At 32.1% G+C, this 22,913-nt stretch overlaps 4 protein-coding genes across 7 annotated transcripts in view; 3 read left to right on the top strand and 1 right to left on the bottom strand.

Moving 5' to 3' along the window:
• Positions 1–659: 659 nt before the first annotated feature.
• Positions 660–6,740, top strand: LOC105347743 (MOB-like protein phocein). The gene is made up of 8 exons (XM_011456930.4): positions 660–811; positions 1,092–1,154; positions 2,288–2,388; positions 2,758–2,800; positions 3,576–3,662; positions 4,385–4,464; positions 5,262–5,373; positions 6,447–6,740. Exons 1-8 carry the CDS (start codon positions 743–745, stop codon positions 6,570–6,572), a joined length of 681 nt encoding a protein of 226 aa, XP_011455232.2. The 5' UTR covers positions 660–742; the 3' UTR covers positions 6,573–6,740.
• Positions 6,741–8,946: 2,206 nt separating this feature from the next.
• On the bottom strand, positions 8,947–12,459 carry LOC105347733 (large ribosomal subunit protein eL27). Its single transcript, XM_011456917.4, has 5 exons — positions 12,409–12,459; positions 10,882–10,964; positions 10,459–10,628; positions 9,657–9,767; positions 8,947–9,027 (listed from the first exon to the last, which is right to left on the bottom strand). Exons 2-5 carry the CDS (start codon positions 10,960–10,962, stop codon positions 8,979–8,981), a joined length of 411 nt encoding a protein of 136 aa, XP_011455219.1. The 5' UTR covers positions 10,963–10,964; positions 12,409–12,459; the 3' UTR covers positions 8,947–8,978.
• Positions 12,460–12,631: 172 nt separating this feature from the next.
• Positions 12,632–19,314, top strand: LOC105347716 (secernin-2). 3 transcript variants are annotated; one of them, XM_011456892.4, is made up of 7 exons: positions 12,632–12,721; positions 12,993–13,141; positions 13,774–13,961; positions 14,081–14,286; positions 14,723–14,944; positions 15,437–15,637; positions 16,390–19,314. In XM_011456892.4, the coding sequence occupies exons 2-7, from the start codon at positions 12,995–12,997 to the stop codon at positions 16,686–16,688; spliced, it is 1,263 nt and encodes a 420-aa protein (XP_011455194.3). In that variant the 5' UTR covers positions 12,632–12,721; positions 12,993–12,994; the 3' UTR covers positions 16,689–19,314. The 3 variants fall into 3 exon arrangements, with proteins under 3 accessions (XP_011455194.3, XP_011455205.3, XP_011455210.3); XM_011456903.4 differs by having other exon boundaries at positions 12,646–12,700; XM_011456908.4 differs by lacking the exon at positions 12,632–12,721 and adding an exon at positions 12,774–12,901.
• Positions 19,315–21,466: 2,152 nt separating this feature from the next.
• Positions 21,467–22,913, top strand: part of LOC105320971 (cyclic GMP-AMP synthase-like receptor) — a 160,893-nt gene continuing 159,446 nt past the window's right edge. The window contains exon 1 of one of the 2 annotated variants that reach the window (XM_066073640.1): positions 21,467–22,065. The gene's annotated coding sequence lies outside the window, so the exon portion shown is untranslated. The remainder of the gene's footprint in view (positions 22,066–22,913) is intronic. The other variant, XM_066073638.1, reaches the window with a different exon arrangement.

The raw sequence follows: 22,913 nt of genomic DNA, 5'->3' as shown, positions 1-22,913 counted from the left end.
AGAATAGGATTTCCAAAATTTTGGGAAGTTACATTTTTCCTTTTTATACACAGGGGCCATTGAAATTAATGTTAAAACGGGCTTGTCCCCTGTGTTTTTATATATCATTTAGTCTTTTAAATAAATAAGGAATGTGTTCCGTATAGGATCACAATTAATTACGATGTCTAAATTATCACATATGCCGTGTCCACAATGACGTTAATTCGGGTATTTATTTTTCTTATACCTCATTCAGTTTTAAACATGATAATTCAAAATAAATTTTTTAATTACACGCTAGTAATTAATTTTGCAATATGCTAGGTTCGAAATGAAAATTTTAAAAATTTTATTTAAATAATGGCAGAAGAAAAATATCAAATCAGAGACATAAATAACATGTTATTTATGTCTCTGATCAAATGAACTTTGATTTTTAAAAGTGATTTTTTTTCCGGAAATCGACCTCCCCGATTGGTAAATTCTTGTAGATATATAAAGCGATTCTTAGTGGTGTTATACGTAACAGAATTCATATCTTTGGTTAATAAAAGAACAGATTATTTTGAAAAACAACTAATGGGAACAGAAAACATCGAAAATATTTGAAAGTATAAACACAATGGCATACTATTTTTAAAACGATTCCCATGTTTACACGGGTTAAGATTCTTCCTTACTCCGGCTGAGACAGGGTTGGGGTGGTCTGGGGCTGAAATGCAATGGGGGCGAAATTTCATTCAACCGTCAGATTGCTGCAATGAAAATGAAGATGGCTGACGGTAATTCTGCTGTTCTGCGACGAAATCGTCCTGGAACAAAGGCTGAAGTGAGTAGATGACGATACTAAACATCTCCTTAATAACTAAAGAAATCTAGTAACCATGCAATGTTGTTTAAATGATCATAACAGATCAAATCTCTTTGATTATTTTTTTCTGACAGTGACAGTGTACATTTCGAATTTCCTTAGTTAATATTTGGGGTTTTTTTTATGTAGCCTATCATTTGATAAGTTTCCCCCTTCTTTTGCCTGGTTGAGTATATCAGATATTCCAACAAACGAAACTAAAATGAATGATTAAGATAAAATTTGTTCATGATTGAAGGACTGGTGTAATTGGAGTGATGAGGCTTTTGAAGAAATGGATAGCACCCTCGCCGTACAGCAGGTTTGTTGATAGAAAGAATAATCTTACCGTGACCAGGCTATGCTCAGGTCACAGTAAGAATTCGTCCCATATACTTGCAATGTAGCAGCCGTGAAGCAGATCAGCTTCGCGTTCATTTTAAGTCCGTTAAAAATAATCTGCATTCGAAAAACACATTTTTATACATTTCAAACCTTTTTGAACATGCATATGTAGTTTAGTCCACAAAAGATCCATTTAATGAGTCGTACCATGGCATTTTTTCAAAATATGCGTTTGAGTTTGCCTGCCATATTGTCAGAAATCGTACTCGGAATGTCTCGGATTTTATTGTTAATATGGCGACCATAAACAGCGAATTTTCAAATGTGATGTTAAAAGTGGCAGCGATTTCGTTGCAGAAACAGTTAATGTGGTAATATGGAATTATAAAAGAGCAACATTGTAGGTATTTGAGACCAATCATATGAAAATTTAGGCGAGATACAGCGCGATATAATTTTTTTATTTGCTACGAAGTGAGTATATGGGACGAATTCTATCGTTAAACCGGTCCATAGGACATCTGTCATTTTAACGATAGAACATTCTATCTAGTTTGTTGAAACCTTTATGTTAAAAGTATAAAAGAACTTTTTTCATTTCATGGAGATATAATCATGACTTAAATTTATTATGGCCACGGTCCATATAAAAAAAAAAGCATGAAAAAAATTGGTGTTGCAGTGATCGAGACAGATTTTAGAATTTCAATTATAACTGTGACATTCCTGTGATAGAATTTAAAGACATTAATTATGAAGGACTCTCCCAAAATTTGGTGTTGGCATCAGTCCAAATAACAAATCTGAGCTGAATCGTTAACTATATTTAGTGTTCAATAGCTCATTTGGCAGAGCACCTGACTAGAGATTTGGCCTCAGGTTTGAATCTCAGTCTTGTCCTTCATTTTTTTCCCCGACCATCTTGCATCATTTGAGTTCAAAGTATAATCTTAAATTAGGTATCTTAAAATTAAAATGAAAAATAATGCTTATTTTATGTATTAAAAGTTCAAAATTCAATTTGATTAATTTGCCACATACAGTTTAATTAATTTATCAATATGATTTTTTTTTTACCATGTTCACTATATTCTATTCTTTTTCCTACAGTTCATTCAACAGGCAATCAGGAAGGATTTTACAAACATTGAAGAAATCCTGACTCCTCCAGAGGGGGTGGAGGAAGGCGTATGGAAGTATGAACATTTACGGTCAGTATTTCAAATTCTAATTAATTAATTCAGGGCATGCTGATTGTTTGCCCTGAAGGGTTTGCAAAATTGAAAAAATAATATAAAAACTGATGAAATTGTCAGTACCCTTAATATATAAGATATGTACAAGTAAGTATGAATAAATGATAAAGAAAAAAATGGTTTTCATGTGGTTAAATACAGGCAAATTATATTCAATTTGTAATAAAAAATATGTGTTGTTTTTTTCTGACAAATCAACTGGTGGTCATTACCAGAATTAGCAGTACTGATACATAATCTCTACTTTATTAAAGATGGCACAGAATATAAAATACCTGTACAATATGATCTATGTTGCACATATTTTTTATTCATGTTTTGCAGACAATTTTGTATGGAGCTGAACGGCCTCTGTGTTAAATTACAAGTGAGTATGTCATTTTTTGTATACCACAATTTTATACACTAGCGATTTACGTTAATGCAGTGTATGATTTCTAAAAAAAAAAAAAAGAGCCAATATTTTAAAACTCTTAATGGGTCAAGATAAGTTTTAAAACTTATAAAACAAGGCAAGTATTAAAAAGAAGACCTCTTTATTCCTGTGTAAAAAAATACTTTAAAACAGTAATTTCACAAGTTCTTACTGGATATATATTACTTAAAGCAATATGAGCTGCATTTTTTATGTTGATTTTTTTTTTTTTACTTAAATGTTCTTTTCTACTAAAATGACAAAAATATCATGGTTTTTTAAATTCTGTTTGCCATATTTTGTGGAATAAGCCGTCAAAAAGCCTTATTTTGAGCAAAATTGAATTATTGTCGTCCTGTACAAAAATTGATTTGCTATATATTCCTTAGAAGAGAAATATTTCCTTTGACAAAAATTAATGACTTTTTCAAATCTTATTTATCATAAAAGTTTAAGTTATATGCAGACTTATCATACTAGCAGGTTTTTGCAGCAAAATAAAATTCTAAAAAATACAGCTCATATTGCTTTAACTTACTTACCAGTAGGTAACTATTTACCAAACATTACAGTCCTCAATATTTGTTCTTGCTCAGTGCTTTCTACACGTTCATTTCCAATCCTGTTTTGACTGAATGCTTTGGACATATTATATTGCATGTGATTACTTATTGATTTTTACAACATGATTAGTTCCCTACACTAGAGCCTGTTTTCTGTGTTATAGACAGAGTGCCACCCTGAGCAGTGTTCACAAATGACGGCCACAGAGCAGTGGATATTTCTATGTGCAGCACATAAAACCCCCAAAGAGGTGGGTATTTTTGAGTCGATTGCTTTTCATTTTGAAAGGCTTATCGATAAATGTGTCGGGGTATCTTGAAAGTTACCAGTCATTGGGGGGGGGGGGGGGGGGGAGATAATATGAAAAATTGAATATTGTAAAAAATGCACAAAATAAAGTAGGACAAATTGATATCTAGAAAAGATAGTGCACAATGATATCGTAATGTAGAAAACTGTATATACACTAAAATTTAAAGACAAAAATAGAAATATGTGTTTAAAAAAAAAAAAAAATTGTGAAAATCAATTTTCAAAATGATATTCAGAGAAGTACCATTAAAATTGATGCGAAGTTACATACTGGTACTCTGGAATCATCATTGTTCGTGGGGGACCAATATCCGTGGCTTTCGTAGGTAACATTTGCCCAAGAATTTACATCCCCACAAACCTATACACAATCATTTGTTTATTATTTATTAAAATTACCCTGATTACACTACCAACGAAATTACATAAGCGTCCCCACGAACTAGGAACATTTCGGCTGACCTCGAACATTGACACCCCCACAAATAAAAATGATTCCACAGTTTGCATGTTCATGCATGCATAAGTACTTTAATATATGTACAATTTAATGATTTTTAAAAAAAATGATTTTAATGATCTAGAGTACATGTATTTTAAACAAGAAATAACTTAAGGGAGATTACTCTAAATTTCACAGAGAATATTGTTCTTTTGCAGTGTCCAGCCATTGATTACACCAGACACACACTAGACGGAGCAGCGTGTCTACTCAATAGTAACAAATATTTCCCAAGCAGGTAAGCGATGGTTTACTGTGTAACTGTAACAGAACTATGGTTTACTGTGTAACTGTAACAGAACTATGGTTTACTGTGTAACTGTAACAGAACTATGGTTTACTGTGTAACTGTAACAGAACATGTAACAGAACTATGGTTTACTGTGTAACTGTAACAGAACATGTAACAAAACTATGGTTTACTGTGTAACTGTAACTGAACATGTAACAGAACTATGGTTTACTGTGTAACTGTAACAGAACTATGGTTTACTGTGTAACTGTAACAGAACATGTAACAGAACTATGGTTTAATGTGTAACTGTAACAGAACATGTAACAAAACTATGGTTTACTGTGTAACTGTAACTGAACATGTAACAGAACTATGGTTTACTGTGTAACTGTAACAGAACTATGGTTTACGTTGTAACTGTAACAGAACATGTAACAGAACTATGGTTTACTGTGTAACTGTAACAGAACATGTATCCTATACAGAGACTAATGCAGAAAACTTGGTACAATCAAGATATTTATTTGCAGAATTCTCCTTTTCTGAATGTTAATGGTAGCGATGATAGACTTCAAGAATATGATTATGTCTTTAATGCATGAATGTTTATCTGATATCAAATGCTTATTGACCTCATAACTTTACAAAATAGTTACATTGTTATCCAAATTCCCTGTCTTGGAAATGATAAAATGTTTTTCCATTGTTTTTGAACACATAAAACTCTGTGTTTCAAGACATAGACACTAATTTAAGGTAGTTCTTTCCTAATGGTTGTCATTTTATGTTGACTTTTTCAGGGTGTGTATAAAAGAATCCTCAGTGAACAAGCTTGGCTCAGTCTGCAGAAGAGTTTATAGGATATTTTCTCATGCCTACTTCCACCACAGAACTCTGTTTGATGAATATGAGGTACGCCATTATACTGAGATTTATAACCATTTTTTAAATTATACTTTCATGTTAAATACTGAAATGTGATTGTTTTTCACGCAGTTTATAATCCGTTCGGTTACCCTCAGTGTTAACAACACACTTGGCAACGGTTAACACAAAAAATTGTTACATGTGCGTAAATTATGCATGTACAATTCGACGTAGAATTCATATAAAAAAAATTGTGTCGGTTGACAATGTTTTTCTCGGTATGTCAATTACAACTGTTGCCCTCCCAAATAGGCACTATTTATATATTATTATATTTTCATGTTAAATACTGAAATCTGATTGGTTTAGATGCAGTTGATAATCTGTTCTATTACCCTCAGCATTAGCAACACACTTAGCAACGGGTAACACAACGTATTGTTACATGCGCGTAAATTATGCGCGTATGGTTCGGCGTGGAATTCACGTCATTTCTAAATAAAAGCAGTAAAAGCTATAAAATTAAGACATTCAGTATAATAAAATAAATAGTGCCTGTTTGGGAGGATAACAGTTGAAATTGACTCCCCTCGAAAACCATTGTCAACCTGCGCTTCGTGTCGGTTGAAAATGGTTTCCTTTAGGTGTCATTTTCAACTGTTACCCTCCCAAACAGGCACTATTTATATAATGGTCATTTCAAGCATTTAATATTTAAAAAGTTTGTGTGTTTCAACACTATGTAATTGATTCATCCATACTAACACTCTTTGGAGTACAGGAAATGCATGTTCTTAGTATTCATCTTAGATTGAATATTTTTAATAAAAATATTTAATGTTTAATAGACTTAAAACTACACATAATCTTAATTTAAATATGTTTTAGCAAGTTCTGTAATAATTCACTGTATTGGTTTTGGAATTTTATGTCAACAGATTATTGTTTGCTCCCCCAAAACAATATGATTCCACTGTAATTAAATATATGAAGTAAAGGGCATTGAAATGGGTGTGATATATTTTTACTTTTTTAATTATGGATCAATAATAGTATTTTTTTCAGTTTGTGACTAGCTTTCAAATTCTTACATTAAGAACATTTTTCCTGTTCTTCAGAATGAAACCTACCTGTGTCGAAGATTCACAAAGTTTGTGACAAAGTACAACCTCATGTCCAAAGACAATTTAATCGTTCCCATCTTGGAGGACCAGAATGCGATAGATGGCGAGAGTGAAGCATGAACTGAAAAATAGTCTGGATGTTTAGGAGAATGTTCTTTAAATCAAATTTATACAGTTAGTTGCAATTTATTTTCATGGACTTGCTTAAGTTATGGGCAGTTTGAGAGAGGGCTATTTTGGCTGTTCTCTTTTAATTAGTGTTCTTTGAGCATCTGAAGTCAGCAAAAATTTTTTTCATAATATTGGACATTGTCAGAACCCACGGCTTTTCTCTCCATTGTATTAAACTGCATTCAAAGGAGTGTAAAGGAGAGAAAACTTGTTGGTTCCGACAGTAAATTGTAAAAGAATTTAAATGACCATCAACTGACATGTAGAGTCATCTTATTACTGTAGATTCCTAATCAATCACAAGGAATTAATTTCAGCATAAAATCGTGTGAAGCAACCCTCACAGATATTAAAATCTCTATTTTATGTTTCAGACGGTTTTGAACTATGGGAAATAATAACAAAAAATTGGTGATCACTATTTTATATTGTCGCGCTTTGATACAAAACAGCGGAATTAAATACTTGCGTAAAATAAGGAATTTACAGTACTGCATTAATTAATCAACATTATGATTGTTCATGTATAAACAGTATTTCTCCAGGAGTGGTTAAGAACATATGCATTTTTAAACATATTTGTAATAGAGGTTGAAATATTTAATATCTGTAGTATGATGTACATGTAATGACAATTGTATTAATATTTGATATACCGGTATAGTGTGTACTTATGTGCCATCTGCAGTTACTGTAGTGAGAATCTGATTAAGTTACCAAATCAAATAGAAAGAATTGGGTGTGAAAATACATGAACATTTAAATTAGATAGTTATAACGAGCCAGGTACAGTACTCTTATTGTCTAAACTCTATATGTATATAGATTAGAAACCATCATTGCCAGGAATAAAAGGTATTTATAAAATCATGTACATGCAATATCATATATAAATAAAGAGTTTTGTTTTGTATGTAGACATAAACAAAATGACTGTCATTTTAAGAGCAGATTTTGAATGAAATGTGAAAACTTTAAACACTTTAAATCTTTTGTTTACTCAACGTGTCCAATACTGGTAGTATTACACATTTATCTGCCTGACAACTCAATTAATCCATCATTCAGTGTTATTCAAGATTTGTAATACACATGTACGTTTGTTTTATTACTTGTCAGGAAGAATGATAATCATTGGGGAATAAGTAGTAAATAATGGATGACAATAGGATATTAATGTTTAACTTGTATTCATAAATACAAGAAAGTATTGATTATTGAAAAAATCTCTTTTGATATTTCAGTTGACCAAGCTAGGACAACTTGCTATGTGTAACAATGCACAGGAAATTGTGTACAATTCATGCACACAGAATTATCATATCATAATTTTTTTGTTTCTTTTATTTATAGTGTTCATTTTTAACGGACTGTTATACCCACATCATGGGAGTTGTAAAGAACTAAATCAGCTATATAATTATATGTATTTCACATAAGATGTACAGTGTATTTATCAATATCCTGAAATAAAAATGGATAAAACTGATTCATGTCGTTGTGCATTGTATAACTTCATTATCGGGCAAAAAAGAAACGCATTTATCATTAACAGGTCAAGGATCAAAGCAAAATGCAGACTTCTGATTATCCTTTGTAAGTAGGCATCACTTGAAATCACTTATAGTACTATTAAATACTGCAATATTTATTACCTGCACTCTACATGTCATAGGGTAGATCCCTTTAGCAGAACTCTTTCCTCTGCAATGGCCGGAAGTGTTCTCTTTAAGTTTATAGAAATGTAATTTAGAACATGTAATTGGCACGTTGGAAAGCACCGTAATTATTCTGTAGGTGCGACAATTCTTTTTTTACCCAATGTTTTTTCTCTGCACAAAACAGACATACTGTTATATAACCAAGGCCTCAAGACCAGCATCATTAGATTTTGCAGTGACTCAACTTTTGTGGAATTTATGGGCACCTCTCATCTATGAATTAACATCCTTCATGCATTAATAAATTATGGATTTAGTCATATTTTCTTTTGGAGGTATAAGAGAACTTTACCAAATTACATCCACCAGAACCTGGTGAAAATTTTAAGCAATCCACGGAAATTGGCTCCCACAAAATTAAATGATTCCACAGTAAACTAATACAACAGGAAAATTATTTTTTGATTTGTCTGACTAACGTTGTAAATAAATGATCTACCATTTATTTAATGTGCAGTAATTCATGTATCAACCAACAGTTGAAAAAAAAAAATGTTATGAGTAAATTCAATATAAATTGGGTCATGAGGCTTTTGCTTGTTCTCTGTCAATCAGTAATATACTGAACTAGTTCTCATCTATACATACAAAAGAGAAACAGCTTCTTTTTTTTTTTTTATAATTTATTGTCTGTTTAGAACCGTAACTTCTGGAAAAACCATTTGTTTTTTCCTGTCTTGTACCTGAAAAATACAAAACAAAGAAATCAGCAATATTATGACTTCTTGTGTTTTCTTTTAATTAGTGCAGTATGTACACTTATTAGAGTTAGGCTTGTTAATGTAAAAAGATGTCTAACCAAGAGGTCATGCAAACCTCCCATGACAAATCATCATTTAAGAATGTTTGAAAACAATACACACACTGTGATACACCAAATAAACTGATCAAAAATATTCTGCAAGTGCCCCTTGCAATGACCAAATATAGGTTACCCAATTAACTACTATAAAGCTATACAATTGGTCAATGCCACAGTATAGTCTTGCATAAATAACTGGCATTCTTTTATGTTTTTGAATGACTTTATTTTTAATGCTTCATTTGCAACATGGTCTCATTGATTCAATTGCTAATATTTATTGGTTTATCAAAAACTGCTTGTTTGGATATCAACTGACATACAATGTTACATAATAATCAAATCAAAATCAAGAAACTCTCTTGAAATGTCAATATTTGGGCTTGGGTAAAAAAAACTTGAGGGAGGGGGAGACTGCAGGCCTCCCCTATTATTCAATTTTTCTTACTCTTGCCAAAATAATGCTTATATTTCAAGACAGTGACAACATTTTTCAGCTTTCACACCCACCTTTCTTCAAATTTAGCTTTGACATCCCTCCTTGCTTTACGTTTCAGAGCTGGGTCCCTGAAAGCATCTTTGTTGACAGCAGATTTGTCTAGGTTAACATCCACTGAGTATCTAAAGATAGTTCAATAACAGCATTAGCTGACCATTAAAAAAACCACAAACTGTATACAGGGAAATATCATCCCCAATTAATTAATATTTTCACCTCTTCCCCCTTGTTGTCAATGGACGAATTTAAGTCTGGGCGAATTTTAAAGTCTTAAATTGTTTTTTTTCTTTAAACACCCTATGTCTGGGTAAATATCAATAATTTTCTTGCAAAGTTGGCTAGCACAAAAATAACAGCCACTACTGCTTTCATTCTTTTTGATGCCAAAAAGAAGAGACTAAATATATTTTGGTAGGTCTTTACTCTTAACAACATTCAATTTTATTTCTGTGGAATCATGTGCAACGCTTACAACAAAAAATCATACTTCATAACTTTTCTTTATTTATTATGAGACAATTAGTTGGAATTATTATAAACCAACTTTAATTCATTTGTATGTGCGAGTCTTTCGCAAGGTTCTTGACGTCGCAAATATTTCTCGCCATGAACCAGTTCTTAAATTATTTCTGATATTCTATTTCCATATAATCTACAATTTAATTAGCAAATAATTAGTCACCATGAACCAGTTTATCCCTGGTAAATTGTGAAATTAAGGTGGTCATGAAATTAAAGTCAAAAGTAAAAGAGGCACTTTGCAAACAGTAAAATTTCTACAACTGTTGTGCCTCCACTACTATTTCAAAGTACCTTGTGGGCATAAGGTGGTTGTAGTTGTACACCCGTAAGAAAGCCTTGAGCTTGGACCTGTCCTTCATCTTCTTCTTGCCCATCTTCCTGGTGACTTTACGTGGGTAGCGGTCGATTCCTGCTACAAGGGCGTGTCCGTAAGGTTTGTCTTGTGTACCATCGTCATGGTTCTGTAGTTGAAAATGAAAATTAGCATGATAGTACACTTCAAAAAGGAATCTATTCAAATTAAACAAGTTTCATGATTATTATTTTTAACTAATATGAATCATTAGACCATCAATCATATAAAACTCTAGTCTTTCTACATCTGAAAAAAGATACCTGGCAATGGGTTTTGGTTTTTTTTAATAAACATTGGATTAAATCTTGGCCATTTCATTCTTGAATAGAAAAAAAATCATTCACAAAAAATATACCCACCTTAACAATGACTGCCTTTCTCCCGGCAAATCGTCCACTTAACACAAGCACCACTTTGCCTGGTTTCATAAACTTGCCCATGGCTGAAAATTTAAAAACACACCATTATTATCATCATATTCCACAGATCTTACTCCTTTAATAAGTGTGCATTGTAATCCTGCTTGTTTATAGTACTGATTACTGAATGATCGAAAGACAGTCAAGTTATATTCATACAATGAAATAAAGAATGTTCAGTGGCCTTTGACTAATTCTTCACAAGTATATTTCTTGCTAGTGCAATTTCAACAAATAAAGTTTTGTTGTAGTGAGATCTGGTATATATGTACTCAAGGAGAGTTGGCCTTAGGCCTGTACAGTTCATATTGAATTATTCACATCACTGTTCAAATACAACTTTTGAATCCTTCAAAGATCATATGATCTGTTATTTAATATTATATGCTTAATTCTTAATTTGTAATAAAAAAAAAGTTAAAGATTCAACTTTATGAATGATTTAAATATACTTAACAAGCATTTATAAAAAGAATGTCCAAAATGTGTACTAAAAATATATTTTAGATATGGAGAGAACCTGTGTATGACTCTACTTCAACACTTATACTCTGTCCCGAGTTTTTGATTCCACCACTTTTGGCTTGATATTTTGATAATCATAAATACCTTTGGGCTAAATCTACATTCATCCACTAATATGAAAAATGTCCAGATTATCTTTTTTGAAACGCCCTCTCTACCGCTTCAGGTTTCAATACACATCCAAAAATAGAAAGTCTACGGGGATTTTGCATTGCATCAGCCATTAATAAGCCCCCGGATGATAATGTTGAAAAATTGTGCAAGGGATCCCGAGTACTGATAATTGTTCAATGAAGATATCTTGGATATATTCCCTTTTATCGATTTCAACTGTATTTCTTTCACAGGTATGTGTATTTTTATTAAAAATCATCAAAAAGTGACGGAAGCCATAACTTGGGACAGATTATAATAAATATGACTACTTTTACACTTAACAATAAATATAATTTACATCAATCAGGCGATCAACCCCAAAGTTTTACTTGGCGATCATTTAAAACGCTTTGAGTTTTCAATGAATGTTGTCATACTGTGAAGCTAAATGATAGGATTGGGTTTCAATTATCACAAGTCGATTAGAGCAAATTCGGAAGTCAGGTCCAATACAATTGCAATCGTTTTATCACTGACTACATGAAGCTGACACGCAATGAATAGTCAGGAAACAGTATTATTACTGTGATGAAGGTGCATATGGTATGAGTTTGAAAAATACTACACTGTATTAGTAATAAACGAAAATCGGCCAACTTTTGTAAACATTCACTCTCAACGTGGTACTTTACTAATCCATATATCTTTTAATTTTTCTGATAGGGCACTATAACATGTAAAATATCAAACCTAAGATAGTAATCAAAGCAAATGTAAAAGAAATTTTATTATAGTGTTTATCAATGAGGCGATGATTGCAGATTTATTCATCACTTCTTCTCATACCTGAAACCGATGGACGACGTTAAAAGTAAAAGAAAGATCCAATTCGAAAAATACAGGATATCCGGGTTTAGCAAAAGGTTTACGTTTATATTTGTTGCATATAATTTTTTGGCGTACGTTAACAATATTGCTACTGTGTTTTATTAATCATGCATATGTATCTATATAAAAAAATAAACTCTTAAAAAATATTAGTTATTTTAATATCCGGACCATGGGAAGGCAGTGACCAAGATTTTATAGGCGCTTCCACTTAGCACGAATTTCCTCATACATACTGAAAGACCCAAGAGTAAAGACGTACTATATTTATGTATGGTTATCTAAATTTTATGTTAATATGTTTATTTCAGTCAAAGACCATCAATTCATATTGAGAGTGTTGGTATTTCTGAAAGCGCATCACGGGCTTGACGATTTAAATTAATTCTGCATTTATTTCGTTTGAATACCATGATCACAGTTTGGCATGCACTGATCATGGTCAAATGAGGTAACATGTAATCATGCTAATTAAATTTGGTTTCTTTTTGAATATTTTATGCTGATACTAGATCATTTTCAGTACAATCCTTGTTTTGCAGACATGATGGCGGATTGTTTCTTGGTTTTGCCTCCACTGACCAAAGATAACGCTGTTATATTAGGGAAAAATTCTCAGAGGCCAACCACTGAGGTCCAGGAAGTGGTTTATAAACGAGCTGAAAGCTACTCAGACAACGTAAAACTACAGGTATCATGTTCATAGCACCAATTTGTTGGTTTTAAGAAGCATGATAGTTATAAACCTCAGCTGCATGCATAGGCTTAACACAGGTTGTTTTGATTACTGTACTTTAACCCTGCATTTTATTTTAGGACTGTAATGTATTTGTAGTAGATTGGGCTACATGGACTGGATATCAGCCTGGGTAGCTCAGTGGTATAGAGCTCCTGACTATCTAGAGTTGCAGGGGTCCCGGGTTCAATTCTCCGTCCTGCCATATATTTTATTGTATTTATATGCTCATTCCTCCATTCCCACTACACATTTATCATGTTCGCCACAAATTTTAGAAAAAAGTTGAAGGCTCAATCACTATACATGAACAAAATTTTAGTGTTTATAATGGTATATACATGTAGCATGTCATTAAATGATGGGGGGCTGTTCTTGAATCAGATAATTGTTTCAAGTTACTGCGAAAACCAGTTCTTTATTTCTATATGTTTTAGTAAGATAATCTACATGTACATTGGTTTGGTCATGAAAATATGGTTGCTCTAAATAATCTGGGAAATAATGCAAAATGATGTTTGCATGTAATGTGTTGAACACCAACGTTCATTAAGTTAATGTGATTATATAACTTCTTTTTATTGAAGTGCACATACATTGAAGTGGACCAGGTTAAGAAGACTCATGCTGTAGTTCTGAGTAAGCCAGCCTGGATGTGGGGTGCTGAAATGGGGGCCAACGACCAAGGGGTCTCTGTAGTCATGGCGCCAGTGTGGACCAAGCTGAACGGACCCAGCGATCTAGAGGAGAGGCTGCTGGGACAGGATTTAGCAAGGTACTACGAGTTTAGTGAATGAAGACTACATGTACATAAAAGCTCTGAACTCATCTCTTCACTTCGAAATTACTAGTATTGAGAGCCATGAACAGTCATGTTTAATACTCTACATTTAGACTAGCTTTAGAGCGAGCTTGTACAGCTAAAGAGGCAGTGATGGTAATCACTGGTCTGATGTCTCAATATGGGCAGGGTGGGCCCGGGGCAGAGGAGAGCGGCCCACAGAAATGGGCACACCACAACAGCTTCCTGATAGCAGATAAATCCGAAGGGTGGATCCTGGAAACGGCCGGCAGTTACTGGGTGGCCAAAATCATCAAAGGTAAAGCTAATGTACTGGTTAGTTTGTTGAGAAGAAAAACTTTGATACAACAAAGAAAGTGATCTGTTCAATGCAGTATGATTAAGATTAGATTGTATCCAATGGAACTTGTATGCAGCATTTTACAATACAATTATAAAATCTATGAGTAGAAATACATGTTTTGTACTTTATATAAATCATCTAAATACATGTATTAAATGTAGTTGCAGATTTACTATTAAGCAGATCGACCTCTATAATTGAGGAACTGAAATATAAATCCGTAATTGTTTCCTTATTGTCTTCTCTTTATTTCTCAATATACATGTATGTTATATTTTGTGAAGTAGGAAATTTGCCCTTATAGTGGTTGTACATCACTGTAACTAAATAACTGTAGATAGGTATAGCAAATGTAACAAACTGCAGCTCAATGTTGCAAACTCTATTGCAGATGGATATCATAACATTTCTACTACCTTGACATTGGGCTCCGACTTTGATATGAGTTCTGAGGGACTGGTGGAGAAAGCAAAGGGGGAGGGGCTGTATCAGCCAGACAGCGGACCTTTTGATTTTGCGGCCACGTTTTCTGTGCCACAGTGGGAAGAGGAAGGGGACCAAGCAGACCGCAGGGAGAAAGGGAAACAACTGATGGAAAAACTCACAGCCAAGAGTAATTATTATTGCATTCTACATACAACTATTCACATTGAGATGGTATTGCAGTCTGTTTCATCTGACTAAGTTCCTTAAGTACATGCACATGTATTGTGATAAATATCAGCGTCCTTTTTACAAAAAAACGGGAGGTAGGGGTTGCCTGAAGTCTAAATTGCATGTCCCTCAGTCTGTATAGTCATGTATATGGAAGTCAATAGACAGATGTACCATGCAGGAAGATATACCATATATCCAGGTTTTTTTGCGATTTAAAAAGTTTCTTATAGAAAAAATTATACGGAATATAATGTCTGCATATTTAATAATTTGCAATTTAAACTAGATCGCGAAAAAAGCAAAAATTAGATCATTATGAAAATTGCCGGATATATGGTATTTTGCATAATGTATGGAAATTAATACTTTCCTGGAGTAGTTTTTGCTGTATGCTTTATGCTAGCCTGATTTAAGATAATCTTAAATATTTCTGGTATTCTGGTTGTAGAAGAGTTTGGGATTGCTGAGATGATGGAGATATTACGAGACCAAGAGAGCAACATCTGTATGTCTGGACCATTCATGACAACAGGAAGTATGATATCAGTTATCTCCCCTGATGTCCCAACATGCCACTGGCTGACTGCCACTCCGAATCCAGCGGCCAGCTTCTTCAAGCCTTTCATCTTCTGTCCCAACAACAGTGTTGGTGAGTAAACCAGTATTATGGAAAATTGGTACATGTACATGTATGCACCATTGAAAGAGAAGCTTTTCAAAACAAAAGAATCACTTTAAATCTGTTTTATTATCAATTATGACAGTAATTGACCCTTTCACAATAATTGAGGTTCTCATGCTATTTTTCAATGTAAATAGAAATGGTTTGGTGACGTTATAGCTAATATGCAATTATATAATGTTAGTTGCTGTTTTATTATTATATTTTATGAAGAAAAAAACCCCGCAAAAAAGGCATTACTAAAGTGAATGTGACAGGGTTTATGGTTTTTCAAAATTTATGATTCCTTAAACTTCACTGACTTTGTTCAACAATCTTTTTACCAGTATTTCATCTACAACCAACCTCCCCATGTCTATTAAACAATTGAATGTTTTTTTTTATGATTCAGTATTAACATTATTATTTAGTCAGAAACCTTTTTATTCCCTCCCCCCCCCCCCCCCCCCCCGGCTTCTAAATTTATTAAAAAAGAAAAAAAAATGATTGAGCAATTAATTACATAAGCAACAGCTAGTACTGCATGGTATTTCTCATGAAGTTTCTACCAGTATGTTTCCTAAATATTTGATTAAAAGTGATGCCAATTTTCTTGCTCGGTAAATTATTCTACAAGAGTTCAATGACACTAATATGAATAATTAAAAATAAACATATAAAGGAAGTTCATGTGGTTTTTTGTATATATTTATACACAAAAAATACCTTTATGACACTAGGTAATTTGACTCAGTCTCCTGACTTTGGAGAAAAGGATCCAGTTAAAATAAAGCCTAGATTCCAAGAACATGTGGACCGCGCCCACCCCCTGGTCAAAGGTCACCAAAAATTCCTAAATTTACTGGAGCGTGACGAGCTACAAGGTCACATGATTAAGGAGAATCTGAGAGAACTAGAGCAGAACTGCCTGGAGGACATCAAGGAGGTCCTGTCACAGTTCAGCGAGCAGAGCTACGTCAAAGTGGCCAACATGTTTAGTCACATGTGTGATATTGAGATGAACTTTTACAAAATTTAACTCTGTTGACCATGGTTTTTGGTCTATACCAGTATGGTTTATGATTTTTTTTTAAATGAGTGCTATAAAAAAAAATTATTATAGGCTTTTGCTAGACATTTTAAAACGAGTGCTATATTATAGGCGTTTGCTAGTCAATGCTGTGCTTTTATTATAAAGAGATAGATCATTTTAACAGACCTTGGACTTTCAGTAGGATGTAACTATCTTTTTCTTGCATCAAAACAAGTTAAAAATGATGCTGGTTTCAAGTGAAATATACACAAGTTGGTAATCTTCGCTCAAAAAGCCAGACAAATCTTGTTGATTTCAAAGACCCATGGCTGAGTGGCCAGCAATGAAACAGACAGGCTTACGTCACATTGCTGTTTGACACAACTACTCAAAGTCCACGCTCCTGTTAAAATGGTTCTTTTTATAAGAAATGGTTCAAATTCTGCATGGACATTGTTTCTGGAGATGATGGTGTCCTAATAGGATTTTGAATGATGGAAATGTTAAACTAGTCAATTATAGTAAATACTCATTGTAGTGTATTAGAATGAATTCAAATGTTGTTATGAAAGCCAATATTTTTAAAAAGTTTATTAGTTAAAGTGCAATACATTTTATCTTTTTGTTGTTGCTGTAAGGAATGCATTACAGATTTTATTTATTTAGTTCTCAAGATGAAGTGCAATATAAGTTATTTTTGAAATTATGATTGATTTTGTAGTGTACATGTATTGTGATAAAAGCCAATATTTTTTGTTTAATGTAAAAGGGGAAGTTCAATACTTATTTTTTTTTTTTTGTTGCTGTAAGAAATGCATTATTTACAGATTTTATTTTGTTCACAAGATGAAGTGCAATATAAGTTATTTTTGATATTATGATTGATTCCAAATCATACTTCTTTGCCTCTTTGTAATTGATGATGATATTTTATTTAAGATATATTTTTATGATTTTTATATTATATTTTTGAAAGACTGCTATTAATTACTGTGATCATTTGTTTTAATTTTAAATAATAAGTTTGATGTTTCAATTGATATTTTATTGGACCTGTTAAACTATTTTTGTTATATAATTATATGATTTGTTTTATTTATGTTGAACATGTTATATTTAATTGTTCGATTCATTCCAATCAAAGGGACAACAACACGATTTAAGTTCAGAAACTTTGTTTTTCAATTCTTATAGTTTTCAATGGTTACTTTAGTATTTTTTATGCCTCACATAAATTTAAATGTCTTAATTTGAGTCGAAAGTGAGATTTACAGGACAAAAATTTTTCTCATTTGAAAACAAAGCTAATTGAATGCTATTTTTTTCGGCTTAAGAATGATTTTATACTTATTAAAGTCAGGTAAAAGTTTTTCATAATTTCATGTTTTTTCTTGTTAAGTTTATAAAGTTGTTTTTGGACACCAACACAAATTTTTCAGGTGTCATTTTGTTAAAGATATGGCATTTTCTTTATAGCGCATGTATATTATTTGTGAACAAAAGTTAACATGACTAGAACTTTGTTTTCGTATTAACAATGACATCCCTGGGTTTTTTTTTTATCTCACTTGTGACTAGACTTCTGATCATTACATTCAAATTTAAGTCAAGCATTATCAAAGTCAATATCAATCATTAAAAATGAAAAAAATATAAACTTAAGGTCAAACCCTGTCAGTGTTCTTTAAGTGTTAACTACAATGTCCATTCTAATTTGTTATAAGTAACTCGTTTTTTTTTCAGGTGCTCTTGTCTATATGTTTTTACCATGTTTGAAGTATGACAGACTATATGAAATAAATACTGGATTCTAGTCAGTCGGTGAATTCTAATTTTGCACTCATCCCCTGAAAGCAACCAATTCAACTGTAATAAAAACCATAGGATTGTTATATTTCAGGCAACATTTATTTTATTTTTTAGTTAAAGTTAGAATCTATACGTTATATAAACTTATCAAATGGATTCAGATATAAACATTCCATAGTTCTCAGTATTCAGTCAACAAGACTAGGATACATACTCAAACAATATCATTCAGAATTTGTTTCTCGTAAAAAGACAATGTATTAAAATTATATTTAAAAAAAATAACTATAAAAGAAGAAAAAAACTATTTAATAATTTTTTTTTTGAAACTTAACATAATTATTGTTCTTTGCTCAATCCTGTTGTTATGTTAAAAATGTTATAGACATGTAAGAATGGTTCAAGTAAAACTAGTATCGCAAATACGTTTGATTTAGATTGAAATAAAGAAAAGACACAATGCTGTAGTAAAATGTGCAGAAATTCCAGGGCTAAAGGCTTGTAGTAACTGCAACAAGCTTTCATGTTAACCAGCAATCTGTTACTATATACATGTAACTTTGTTAGCTGTAGACATTTCTATAACCTTATCTGCCTTGCCCGCCTCATTCTTTTTTATGCAATATAAGAGTATGACTGCTTGTATGTAAAGTTGATAATATATTCTGTATTTAAGCAAAATGATTGTTACGTTCGTACATGTATGTATTAATTCTGTGTAAAATTTACTAGTATGAAATACTACCCTATCAATATGTCTTGTAATTTGAATGCATATGTGTACTTTCATGTTGTACCCTGTGAAATAAATTGACCAATTCTGTGAGTATTTTTTTACTTTGAGAGTACATGCCAAAATATGGACACATGTATCATTGTGGCCCTTACCCTAGCCCTAACATAAAGTTATGTCTCTTTGAAATAATTAAAAAATAAAACAAAGTTTGGCTATTGATGTATACACGTCTCCTTTTCAATATCTTAACACAAATAGGACAAATAGTGTTTGATCATGACAATATAGACTCCCCAAAAATTATTTTTATCCAAATAATGAAATCGGAACGGAAAAAGGAATCAGAATTTACAGTACTCTTTGTTTGTGTAAAAAATCTATATGTACAAACTTAAAGTAGATCCAGTGTTCCGTGACGTCACACTTTTTTGTAAAACTTTGAATTCTTTAAAAATTGTGCAAGATAGTTTTATTTATTTTATGTGAATATAATTACATGGATGTAATTAGAATTATTGGTAGGTTAAAGATATTTTCGCACTTAATTTTACACTAAATTTCCAAATCTTTATATATTTTATATATGCAAAGGGGAAATAACTCTTTTTCTGACTTTTCTCTCAGTTGTATGTCTAAATGCTATAGTTTTTCTTATTCCAACGATTAATTTTAAAATATTTTTGTAATTTTAGTTTTCTGATAAAGTTGACATTAAAATTAAACAAGAAAAACAAATTTCTGCCTACAAGATTTTACTTTTCACAGAAAAAAATACATTTTTCTAGTGCTAAAATATGCTTTAGTTTATGTTTGTCTGGCATCTCAAAAAGTGTGATGACATGTATATTTTTTCTAACAATTGATGACATTTAAGTCTATTAAGTCGAAATCAGTTCGGTTTTTCAACTTTCCTCAGAGAATTTTACGAGTATGGAGCTACCTTAAGGCATTTTTAAAATTGGTAAAGTACATATCATGTAAATATGGAAAAATTGAGATAATTAATACATGGATGAAAGGAATGCTCAAATTATAATGGGATATGATTTTCCCGTTAAGGTATGCATCATCTCATTTCGTTGTTTTGTTGGTATTTGTTTTGTATTTTTTTAACATACATTTGTTTGTATTTATATTGAGTTAATATCCTTATTTTGAATATTTTGAAATCGACCCATGTAAGTTTTCGCAAATCTATAATATATTTTTTACAAACTGCATGTCCGGATAAATTAGAGGCACTTAATTATGTATGATATTGTAATGTTATCAAACTTCATGTCAACATATCAGGTGAAATTCATATCGACATATTAAAAAATTAAGGTGCAGCATGTGAGGCCGCTCAAATATAATTTCTTGTTCACCGGACATCCAGTGAAAAAAGGTACAAGCGGGCGAGCGATTTAATAATAGAATTATCATTTTTTGTAGCCAAAATTTTTAGTCGGTTATAAATAATTTTGTGCGGACGGTTATATTTTTTTCCATTTGTTTCCGATTTATAAAGTAAAACTATCTAAAATGCGGAAAAGTAGAGCGGAAATAGAGGAGAAAACAGTGCAGAATTTCCTTGATGCGGAATTTAAAAAATTAATAATGTTATTTGTATTGTTTCATTTAAATACGGGCGCGCGGGATCCGACGAACAAGGAATTATATTGGTGTTGCGTGAGTTGAATGTCGCAGCTGGGCGATAGCCAATCATTTTACTACTGAACATTTATCCCGAAAGTTACCACTACAGAAAATTGCATAATCGCATACATATTTTGAGATTGTTGAGAAAAACAATCGTATATAAATAGAGATGAGAAACTTATTTTCTGACAGATGATAGTGTAATAATTTAAAAGTATTTTTTTGTAATCTACGAAAGGGTTTCGCTTGACAAATTATTCTAAAAATTAAATTTTGTGAGACTCTAAAATCAGATTTTGGAAGTTTCCGTACACAAATTATCCATCCTTTCAATAATAATATTCCGCCGAAATTATCTGATTTCAATTCTTTAAACGAATATTAATGGACATAGTATGTAATTATTTTCTTCTCCAACAGATAGAAAAATCCACTATTTCTCTTATAATTAAGAATTATCTGATAAAAAAAAAACCTGATATGTACCCTACTGTTACAGAGACGACACGGCATAGGCGTCGGAACCGGGAGAGGGGGAGGGGGGCTTTACGCCCCCCCCCCTCCACTTTTTTTGCAAAGTTAGACCTAGGGTTATAAGTGGACACGTTGAAACTCCCGGTAAACCATTATCCGTTATTTTCTTAATAAATGCTTTTACACAGAGATCCATTTTTAAAAAGAAACACCACGCCTCATGGTTTCTTTTTAACTCGATTACAACATTGGTCAGATATTCCTTTTAAATACCGATATTCCACAGATCTGGTCAATTTATTTTCTGTAGCTAGCTATAGTCTAGAGTACTTATGAAAGCTACGTTTTTTAGTGACTCATTTGCGACAGATTGTATACTTTGCGATTTAGAAAAATAATCGAAATATTTAAATGACCTGAATTGAAAAATAAATCCCTTGAATTTATTTTGCGTGACAATGGATATGTTGCGCTATGGTGAAATCTATTTTGTTATTTATAGAATACAGGAAAGCCCAACTTTCATTTTATTTTATTTACTTTTTCTTGTATATAGCGAAAAAGACGCTTGTAGCTCAATGTTTTGAAATCGTAAAAACTTAGATTTTGTTGGAGTGAAATAGATGCGTTACCATATCTTGCGTTTAAAATAAAAATAAAGCCGGAAAAGCACTTACAGAATTTAGGAAAACAACTTCTTTACCGTGACGATACACTTTAAAGGTAAATATTTTAAGAGAGAGAGAGAGAGAGAGAGAGAGAGAGAGAGAGAGAGAGAGAGTTTTTAAATTTATGTTTAAAGGTACCTAGACACGATTAAAGCTTTTTTTTTCCATCTTATTTTTTTTTTCATTTTTAATGTCTAATGTAATCAACATGTATGTTTTTAGTGCTTTGTCAAAATTTTCAATTAAAATATTGAGTAAAAAGTACGTTACAGAGGTTAGAATTTTTTTTGTAAACTAAGCTCGTCTTAATTGTTAAGGTCTTCCGTTTCCAACGGAAGACCTTTCTATTATTGTGCGGGTTAAGATTATTCTTATTTTTCTTTTTTTTTTTTTTCTTCCTAGACGCGAACTTTGAGGCTTGATATCGTGCTCATTTCTGAACGGATTTTGCTCAAATTTTCAGGGCTAATGGACTTTACAAAACACTATCTTCATCAATTCATAAAAGTTAGAATTCCCTTTCTGTTAACGAGTTATTCCCCTTTTAAAAATTTTTAGGGCCTTTGGTTTCCAGACAAAGGCTCCGAGACTATGATAGCAGGGAAAAGGAATTCAACGAATTTGAATAACAAAGACATTGAAGTTGTATACATCGGTTTTTGTTTTTGGATTACGTTCCTTATTTAGGAAAAGGTAGGGGGTCAAAAAACAGGATTCCAAAAAGTGCAAAAATTTAGACATATTTTCCTTTATATCTTTTTAACGAAAAATATTTTGTTAAGACATGTAGAATAAAAGTTGTGCAGAATATCAAGGGCTTTCATTTGACACCAATAAAAAAGGGCTGGCCCCTTAAATTAAGGGCCAATATCCCCTAAAAGTTTTTGCTTAATAACTCAAAAA

The sequence above is a fragment of the Magallana gigas genome, chromosome 10, assembly GCF_963853765.1.
Source record: "Magallana gigas chromosome 10, xbMagGiga1.1, whole genome shotgun sequence".
Lineage (NCBI taxonomy): Eukaryota > Metazoa > Mollusca > Bivalvia > Ostreida > Ostreidae > Magallana > Magallana gigas.
This window is presented reverse-complemented; position numbering and strand designations above follow the sequence as displayed.

Bases quoted from the DNA above. Each gene is read 5' to 3' on its own strand.
- LOC105347743 (XM_011456930.4), top strand. From the start codon at position 743: ATGAAAATGAAGATGGCTGACGGTAATTCTGCTGTTCTGCGACGAAAT. The intron at 1,155-2,287 runs GTTTGTTGATAG...TTTTTCCTACAG, and splicing joins GCACCCTCGCCGTACAGCAG to TTCATTCAACAGGCAATCAG. The intron at 4,465-5,261 runs GTAAGCGATGGT...TGACTTTTTCAG, and splicing joins AACAAATATTTCCCAAGCAG to GGTGTGTATAAAAGAATCCT.
- LOC105347733 (XM_011456917.4), bottom strand. From the start codon at position 10,962: ATGGGCAAGTTTATGAAACCAGGCAAAGTGGTGCTTGTGTTAAGTGGA. The intron at 10,629-10,881 runs GTGGGTATATTT...TTTCAACTACAG, and splicing joins GAAAGGCAGTCATTGTTAAG to AACCATGACGATGGTACACA. The intron at 9,768-10,458 runs GTACTTTGAAAT...AACTATCTTTAG, and splicing joins AACCACCTTATGCCCACAAG to ATACTCAGTGGATGTTAACC.
- LOC105347716 (XM_011456892.4), top strand. From the start codon at position 12,995: ATGATGGCGGATTGTTTCTTGGTTTTGCCTCCACTGACCAAAGATAAC. The intron at 13,962-14,080 runs GTACTACGAGTT...CTCTACATTTAG, and splicing joins CTGGGACAGGATTTAGCAAG to ACTAGCTTTAGAGCGAGCTT. The intron at 14,287-14,722 runs GTAAAGCTAATG...ACTCTATTGCAG, and splicing joins GGTGGCCAAAATCATCAAAG to ATGGATATCATAACATTTCT.